Here is a 9,571-nt window from a genome sequence, read left to right on the forward strand (position 1 = left end):
GTTGAACTCCGTGTGCTTCATATTTTATTAATTCCTACAACAAGATCACTCTGGGTAACCTACAGATAGTCCTCTGGACATTTCAGAAGCATGTGCTGAGTCTACCAGGACTTTGTGGTTTGACTTTTCAACGTTATGGGGACACTAATTTGGGCTTCAGTGAGCACTTGCTAGGCCATGTTTAATTAGTCAACTATGTTTTTTGATTACGTTGAAACATTTTTGTATTCTGCTTTGACTGCTGTGGCTCAGTGGATTGAGCATCCCACAAATCAAAAGGTCGCCTGTTCGATTCCCGGTCAGGGCACATGTATAGGTTGTAGACCAGGTCCCTCTCTCTAAAAATAAATAAATAAAATCTTTAAAAAATAAAAGATAAAACATTTTTATATTTTTGATTAATATCTCACCCAAAACTTAGTTATCATTTTCTAATAGCCCAAAAGCGTATGCAAGATTAGTTAAATTTATTTCAGAAGATACAGGCATCTGGGTAGTTTTGCTAAAAATTTTAAAACTGTAATTACTTAATAAGCAAAGAGACAATTTCTAATGTACTGCTCATTATTTAACACTAGCAAGAGAACTTGGTCGACATCAGTAACAGATATTTTTTAAAAAAGAATTTCCCTAGAATAGCAGTTCTTGAGGAAAAGAGAGATGTTATATGTAAATTGTGTACAGGCCTTAATTACACTGAGATTTTATAATTTAAGTAGGCACACCCACACTCACACTTGGCCAATCTTCCTTCCTGTCTGAATTTGTGTCCTTAGATTGGGGGCTTTGCTCTGACCTCTATTTTGCAGTGTGTGTGGCCTGCCTGGCCTTTCCCACTTGGATAAATATACTACGTCATATTTATTTTTCCGAACTTCTTTGTCCATTTAGATTTCAGGACTCTGGCCAATTCCACAGTCTCCTGGAACTCCTAGCTTTGGCTTTTCCTGGCCTGACTCACTGCTGGTACCCAAGGCCTGTAAGGCTGCATTGCTTGGCATTCTCAGAGTTGTCTCCATTGGACTGGAGGCCTTTGGATGCCAGGATTGGGCTATTTGTTGTAGGGGGGTCTTTTTCTTCACCGTCTTTGACATAACTTCTTTTGTTTTCTTCTTCCTCTAAATGCTGGTATTTCTCAGAGTTCTGCCCTAGACCCTCCTTTCTCACTCTGCACAACTTTCGTGGGCCATGCCAGTCACTTCTCTGTCTCCTAGCTACCATTTGCATTTACATGCTAATCCCTTTTGCATCCATGTCTATACCCCAGATCCTTCTGAGTTCCAGAACTACAGATACCTCACATTACACTTAGATGTCTTGCTGGCACCTATCGTAGGAGCATGGGATACATTATTTGTGGTAGGAATACCTGAATTAATAAATAAATTCATTACAAACTATCAACTCATCCTTGTTGGACACTTCCTGTAGATAGTCATGGATGGTCATAGATAATTGAAACTGTTTTAGGTGGGAGGAGGGCTTAGACATTCCTTTCACATAAATTAGCTGACATTGCTTTCAGAGGTCTTTGATGCTATTTTAAGAAATGAGCGTTAGGCCTTCTGGCCAAGATGGAGGCATAGGTTGCTTTGCTTCCTCACAAAATCAAAAAAAGGACAACAACCAATTTAAAAACAAAAAACAATTAGAACCACCATAAAATTGAACTGTATGGAAGTCTGACAACTGAGGAGTTAAAGAAGAAACATTCATCCAGACAGGTAGTGTTGGGAACTGCCCTGCCTGGTTTCAGCAGCTGTAACCCTCCCATGGCTAAGGCTGAGTGAGAGACCTTGGGATCGTAAGCCACTTAGGAGACAAAGCTTATCTTCCAGGCAGGGGCACCGCCTCTGCCCCCTTTACCTTACCCTGCTTGGCCCCAGGCAGATGACTGGTTGGCTAATGATGGGTAAGATTCCTCAAGGGAGGGATGGCCTAAGACAGGCACGGTTGTGATGGGGACATCAGGGAAGGACTTTGGGCACTATAGAAAAAGGGGGTGATGGACCCTCACTCCTTGGCCTTGACATAGCCTGAGTCCTCATTCTGTCTGCAAGAAGTCTCCTAATCTCTTGGCTGCCTGACTTCCCCTGCCTGACCTAAGCCTGAAACAATGACAGAGGGTGGTGCAGTCCTGTGCTGGAAAGGGTGGGTTCCTTGGAGTAATCAGGCCTAAGAAAGAATACACAAAACCCTGTGAAACCTGCTTTGCTAAGAATGTCCTCAGTTTTCTAATAAGGGTCCAAGCATGAAATGAATTTATTTCCCAAAGTTTTATAGCCCTTTAGCTAACTGACCCTGACTCAGAATAAGCCCTCAGAGTTCTTTGATCATTACTGCCTGGCAATGATTGATGAGCTTTACCTGTATTCCTGTGCAAATTAAACCCAGTAAAAGCCCATTGAGGAACAGTCTCAAGGCCCTTCTACTTTGAGAGACTGGCTACCTTTCCTCCCCAAGCAGATCATATCTTGGTAGACTTACTCTCATACCTGGGGGCCAGGAGGGGAGCTGTGCAGGTGGAGCCCCCTGCACACGGTAGGAGGGGCAGAGACAGGCAGCTGGGGCAGAGAAGACTCACGGCAATGGCAAGGCGGTGGCTGGTGGAGCGGGCAGTCCCACTTTCTCCTGTGGATAAACCAGGAGGAACAACTGGGGAGCGAGACAGACTGCACAACCCAGGGTCCCAGAGAGGGGAAATAAAGCCTCAAAACCTCTGACTGAAAATACCTGTGGAGGTTTTGGCGGCAGGAGAAACTCCCATTATCACAGGAGGGTTCATTGGAGAGACCCACAGGGTCCTAGAACTTACACAAAACCACCCACCCAGGAATCAGCACCAGAAAGGCCCGATTTGCTTTGCAAGGCTGACTCTTATCTCACTAGCATGTGTGAAAGTCCATTTCATTTTTAATCAGGAGCCTATGGAATTGAACTTATTTTGTGATTTAATCTTACCTCATAGAAGTATTAATGAAAACTAAAAATTACTCTAAAAATTAAAAAATCTTCATGCACATTTTTGTTATGTTGTATGTACTGTGGGTATTAAGATATTACAGGGAGGGGGGTGGGGAGCTGGGTGAAAAAATTCAAGGGATTAAGAAGTACAAATTGGCAGTTGCAAAATAATCACGAGGATGTGAAACACAGCACAGGGAATAGGGTCAATAATATTGCGATAACTACGTACGATGTCAGATGGGTACGAGAGTTATGGGGGATCACTTCATAAGTTATATAAATGTCTAACCTCTATTCTGTACACCTGAAACTAGTATTGAATGTTGATTGTAATTGAAGAGTTAAAAAAAGATCTCACAGGTAGTGGATCAAAGTTGGCCAAGAAATAGAGTTGATTAAGTTTATTTGATTGGATTTAGCTGATTTATTTATCCAATTAGTGGGGTCAAGACCCTGACTGTGGGTGGAGACTATGGCTGGAGGACTATAAAAATGCAGAGCATCTGTGCTCAGACACATTTCAGAGGGAAGTGAAGTCCAGACAAGGTGGAAGTGGGAGTTCAGACCTTCAGCACCCGAGCTGCAAGTCCCTAATTCAAGGTAAGGGATTGCTTCTGTCTGGGCTGTTTCCCCTGCCCCATTTTTCTCTCTTTGCTACAACTTATCTTTCTGATACCTTTATTTTTGGATTTCAGGAGAGAAAGAATTCATCTGATTCTATGTCAGGGAACTTTAGTCACCTTCCATTCTAACATCACCGTTTAAATTTTTACATATTAACATTAGGTCATTTTTATATGTGCATGTATTTTTCTGTGTTTTCAACTACAGTATATGGTTTTAAAATAGTTCCTTTTTATTTTCTAACATTATTTCTTCAAGGCTTTTCTGGCTTTTCACTTTAATATATGTACCACTTTCAATAGCTGTGTTATAATTAACTAAATTTTTTCATTACTACATAGTTAGATCATTTCAGATTATTTGGGAGCATAGATAACATTGCAAAGGAGAAGTTTTTAAAGAGGTAGCATTTTTTCTTTTGCAAAATTGTTTTCTTAGATAATCTTCAAAGGTGAGTTAGGCAAGCACATTGACATTGCAAGCACCATTTCACTTTGTCGGTGTTTTTTTGGAAATGGTGATAGGGGATTTGTAGAAGAGGTTATCTCTGTTGCTGCTCAGCCAGGCCCCTTGAGGAAGTAGGGGGTTCCAAAGACGCCACGTTGCGCTTGGTGGATATCCCATGTCTGGTTATACAGCTCTGTAGCCCCAGAGTCTAGCTGAGGCTGGGAGCATGGGAGGCTAATAGGTATTTGTTGGGTGGAGATGAGTTCTAGGGTGCTCTAGTAACCCAGGTTTTTGTCTTTAAAACCGATTCTATGGTGGCCATATCATTCATTTTGCAGTGGTTTTGGCTACTTGTACTCACATAGGGTGATTTTCTTTGAAATTTTGAGGGCTCCTTAGAGTGACTTTTCTGTGATGAGTAGGGTAGAATTGGCTTTATGATTGTATCTAAATGTGGAATTCTTTTTCTTGAACTGCAGGTGACCTACAAAGGAATACTGACTAGGGGCAGAGACGTATTCCCAGAACCTATTAAACACCCAGTTGGACTCAGCTCCCACAGATAAAACTTCCCCTGGAAGTCTCTAGACAAGGTAAACTGCCCTACTTGAAAAGATGATGTCCACTTTCCTATTTCTCTCTATTGTGACCACCTAGATTTTGGATTGTTCTCATAGTTTTTCTCACAGATTTTGCCTTTACTGTGATCCTCTGGTGACTTAGTGTCACTTGGATGTATAAACTATAGAAAGATTTATGTTATTTAATTTTTGTATTGGATTTAGGTACAGCCTGATTGTTGAAGAGCAGATACTATATTGAAGGCTCCTGATTGCTCCCAGAAGACAATAAAGGGCCATTTCAGCTCAGTTGACTGCTAAGGAGTGACCTTGAGAAACCATGTTTGCAAGACTGCGAGAAGAAGTAATGTGTTCAGTTTGTCTGGAACTTCTCTCCCGTCCCATTTCTCTCTCCTGTATGCACATGTTCTGCTATGATTGCATGCACCGTTGGTTGCAGGAAATGAACGATCTGAAATTAATCTGCCCCATGTGTCGAGAAGTAGACGAGAAACCACCTTTGGAAGAATGGCAAGTTAGTTTACTCACACTTCTCATCAGACAGCACCAGTTCCTCCTGGACCAAAGTCTGTACTTGAGAGAGAAGTTCTTGAAGTTCCAGGAGGATATGACCCTGGACGCAGCCACTGCAAACTCCCGCCTTGTCCTCTCTGAGGACCTAAGGAAAGTCCACTGTGGGAAGATCTGTCACAATGCGATGGAAGATCCCCAGAGGTTTGCTTCTATGGCATGTGTCCTGGGCTCCCTGCGCTTTTCCTCTGGTCGCCATTACTGGGAGGTAGAAGTGGAAGAGGGGAAGGAGTGGGCTCTGGGAATCTGCAAGGAATCAGTTGACAGAAAGAAGAGCAGTTTTTCATCGGAGCATGGTTTCTGGACCATTAGTATGAAGGCGGGAGCCATCTACTTCAGCTCCATCCCAGACACCAGAATTCCTGCAAGACCTGGCCTTAGCCGCATAGGAATTTTTCTAGATGTTGAGGTGGAAGAGATCAAGTTTTTTGATGTTAGAAATAATGCTATCATCTACGTACACAGTGAATTATCTTTGGAGCCTTTGCGTCCATTCTTTTGTCCTGGGTTGCCTGGAGAAGAAGACAGTGGTGGCCCACTGAGCATTTGTTCATGAGGAATCCATGATGTTCTCTATGTTCTTGGGAGGGAGACTAGTCCCTCTCCCACCCTCACACTCCTAAGAATGTATTTGATTTCAGTGGCTATAGTTGACTGTAAAGGCCCAGATGATGTTAGGTGGGCTGGACCAATAGTTTTCAGTTCTGACTTCTAATCACAAGCACAGGAAAAACTTAAAAAATTTCCCACATCCATAACCATACCCTGGACCAATCAAATTAGAATCTCTGGGGATGGGACACAGACTGACACATTTCTAAGTTTACTAGGTGATTTCAATGTGCAGCCAGGATTAAGGAACATTGGACTAGAACACTGATTCCAAAACTTTATTGTGCATCAGAATTTTTGGATGACTTCAGTAGGTCTGGGATGGAGCCGAAGGACTTGCATTTGTAGTAAGTTCTCAAGTGAATGCTGATGCGGACCATACTTTGAAGCCAGTGGACTAAAGGATATAATGTATTTTAACTTTAATTCTTGTTTTAAATCAATTAATTAAATTTCAATTAATTTAAACTTAATTTTGTATTTAATTTAAGCATCTACATTAAAAACAAACAACCCCTGGAACAATTGAATAGAAGCTGGGGAAGAGTGGAGGATGGGTGGTCTTAGCTGGAATTAGGTCAGTGTGTTAATAAAACTCAGAGCATTAGGGATATTCTTGTCTATCGCCCTCCCCCACTTCCCCACATTGATTTTCATAATCAATTCTGATACTTTGGTTACACCCAAAAGTGTATATTAAGATGATTGCTCACTATGATGACTCAAGTCTATGTTCTTAATATTTGGTTCTGGAACTTTCTGTAAGAAAAAAGGCCAGCTTTTTGCCTAGGAAGCAACCAGAAAAAAATGGTGAAAGATTTTTGCCTCTTAAGAGGTTACCATCCTTGAATAGTCTAAGTTTTGTTTTCGAGTTTGGTGAACGCTGACACCCTCAGGATACTCAGCCTCTTGTCCTGTGTCCTGAGCACCCTTCTTCCCCTCTGGCCTTTGCTGGGAGCTGGGAGTGGGAGAGAGCAGTGGGCTCTGGGGCTCTGCTGGCCCTCTGATCACAGAATCCCTTAAGCACACCAGTTCCTGTCCACAGGCCAGAATTTCCACAGGCCCTCCCTCCACTGTGTGGGAATTTTCCTAGATAATGAGTTGAGGAAAATGACTTTTTCTTTTTTTTTTTTTTTTTAGATTTTATTTTTAGAGAGAGGGGAAGGGAGGGAAAAAGAGAGGGAAAGAAACATCAATGTTAGAGAAACATTGATCAGTTGCATCTCACACCCCCCCTAACTGGGGACTTGGCCTGAAACCCAGGCATGTGCCCTGACTGGGAATAGAATCAGCAACCTTTTGGTCTGGGAGATGATGCCCAACCCATTGAACCACACTGGTCAGGGCAGAAAAATGACGTTTTTTGAGGTTAGTGATGATTCCTTCACTATACAGTTAGGAGAAGGCAACATTGAAGCCCATTGAGTATCTGCTCTTCTCTGTCTGAAGTACCCGGAACATAACACTATGAGTGTAGCAGGTTTTCCATTTTTAGGGTGACTGATAGGGTATGGAGCTGAAACGTGGTTATTAGATACTGAGGTTTTGTAAAAATCTCATAACCATTCTAGCTGACCTTGATCTCAGATCAGGATCTCCTGACTTTAGCCATTGCTTTTCCTCGGCCACCTTGCTGCCCATCCAGAAAGACAGCTTCCTCTCCTCCCAAGGAAATTCAGAAAACTCAAATTCTTACTTATATGTAGGACAAATTATGTCTTTTTGTCTCTGTTGTCTTGGGAGGGAGAAACTTCTTCAGTCAGTTGTGGTTTCAAATAGTACCACTCTATTCAGCAGTATTTGAAGGGCTTAAATTATTTTTTATCTTCTTAATTTTTTCCCTCACTCATAAATTAAAGTTGATAGCTTTGATCAAGGTATTTTGTATTGGCTGAAAGGGTGTTTCCACAGAGAGCAAGTAGGAGTGGCTGTCAGTGAGATAATGGGAGGCGTGGCCAGGAAGAGAATTGATGATGAGCCTTGGGTGCTGTGGAGGGTGTGCATCCGGGCTGGAAGAAGGCCAGGTCTTGTGGAGAAATGGGGCTTGAGGTAGACAGGTAAAGGTGCTAATTTATTGGTTTATGTTGATTAATTGGCTTATTTCCATGTGAAAAACCAAACAATAGACACTGAAAAAGACAAAACTTAACAGTTATTCTTTTTTTTTTTCCAAAAGAATTTAGAAAGCAAGTACGAAAAGGACATGTTTAAGATGTAACATAGACCATATTATATTGGTTTGATCAAAAAGTTTGTGTTTTCTTTCCATAAGATGCTCTAGTAGCACTTAGTTGTCTTTAACTTCATTTAAAACAATTTCATTAGACTGTATTGTGACAGCTGTCATATCAGTCTGTGTTTAAAAAAAACTTATTAAAATTGGTAATTTTTGTGTAGCCATTTTAATATTGAAGGTGGAAGAAAATAAGCAACATTTTTGGCATATATGCCTTATTATTTCAAGAAAGGTAAAAACGCAACTGAAACACACAAAATAGATTTGTGCAGTGTATGGAGAAGGTGCTGTGACTGATTGAACCTGTCAAAAGAGGTTTGTGAAGTTTCATGCTGGTAATTTCTCACCAGACAATGCTCTAGCTGAAAACAGGTAGACCACCTGAAGTTGATAGAGATCAAAACAAGACATTAATTAAGAACAATCAATGTTATACCATGTGAGAGATAGCCGACATACTCAAAATATCCAAATCAATAATGTTATTGGTGAAAAAGAAGAATGTGTAGTTTATGTTATGGAAAAAATCTATATGAACTTTATGGCCAACCCATCAATGCTCTGGTTAACATAATATTTAAGAAAAGAGAAATAGAGAACCAAGATGGCGGCGTAGGTAGACACACTGCGCCTCCTGGCACAACCAGAACTGACAGAGAATGGAACGGCAAGGAAGTCCGACACCAAGGAAATAAAAAATAAACATTTATTCAGACCGGTAGGAGGGGCGGAGACAGGCAGCCGGGGCAGAGAGGACTCACGTGGCCGTGGCGGGACCGAGACTGGCGGAGTGTGGGACGAACGGGGCAGGCAGTCTGACCACTGGCAGACTCTGCAGCCCCACATTTGCGCAGATAAACCCAGAGGGCCGAACTCAGAGTGGCGGAGAGCAGGGCAGGCAGAGCGGTGCATAGCGCCCGGCGGCCCCACATTTGCCCACAGATAAACCGGACAAATGCAGGGGATCGAAGCAGACCACACAACCCAGGGCTCCAGCGCTGGGAAATAAAGCCTGAAACCTCTGATTGAAAACGCCCGTGGGGGTTGGGGCAGCAGCAGGAGAGACTCCCAGCCTCGAAGGAGAGGTCGTTGGAGAGACCCACAGGGGCCTAGGGTGTGCACAAGCCCACCCACTCGGGAACCAGCACCAAAGGGGCCCAGTTTGATTGTGGGTAGCGGAGTGAAAGATTGAAATCCAGTGGAGAGTGGAGCGGGCGCCATTGATCCCTCACGGCCCCTTCCCCACGTACAGCGTCACAGCGCAGCCACCAGCGTTACCCCGCCTCGGGGAACACCTAAGGCTCCGCCCCTTAAAGTAACAGAGGCACCAAGACAAAAAAAAAATGGCCCAAATGACAGAACACTTCAAAGCTCCAGAAAAAATACAACTAAGCGACAAAGAGATAGCCAACCTATCGGATGCACAGTTCAAAACACTGGTTATCAAGATGCTCACAGAATTGGTTGAATCTGTTCGAAAAACAGATGAAAAAATGAAGCCTATGCTAAGAGAAACAAAGGAAAATGTACAGGG

The 9,571-nt window shown here is 42.6% G+C and overlaps 1 protein-coding gene across 1 annotated transcript; it reads left to right on the forward strand.

Annotated features, from left to right (window-relative positions):
* Nucleotides 1-5,088: 5,088 nt before the first annotated feature.
* RFPL4B (ret finger protein like 4B) lies at nucleotides 5,089-5,745 on the forward strand. The gene has a single exon (XM_024552073.3). It carries the CDS (start codon nucleotides 5,089-5,091, stop codon nucleotides 5,743-5,745), a length of 657 nt encoding a protein of 218 aa, XP_024407841.2.
* The last annotated feature ends 3,826 nt before the right edge of the window (nucleotides 5,746-9,571 follow it).

The sequence above is a fragment of the Desmodus rotundus genome, chromosome 11 (genome assembly GCF_022682495.2).
Source record: "Desmodus rotundus isolate HL8 chromosome 11, HLdesRot8A.1, whole genome shotgun sequence".
NCBI classification, from domain to species: Eukaryota; Metazoa; Chordata; class Mammalia; order Chiroptera; family Phyllostomidae; genus Desmodus; species Desmodus rotundus.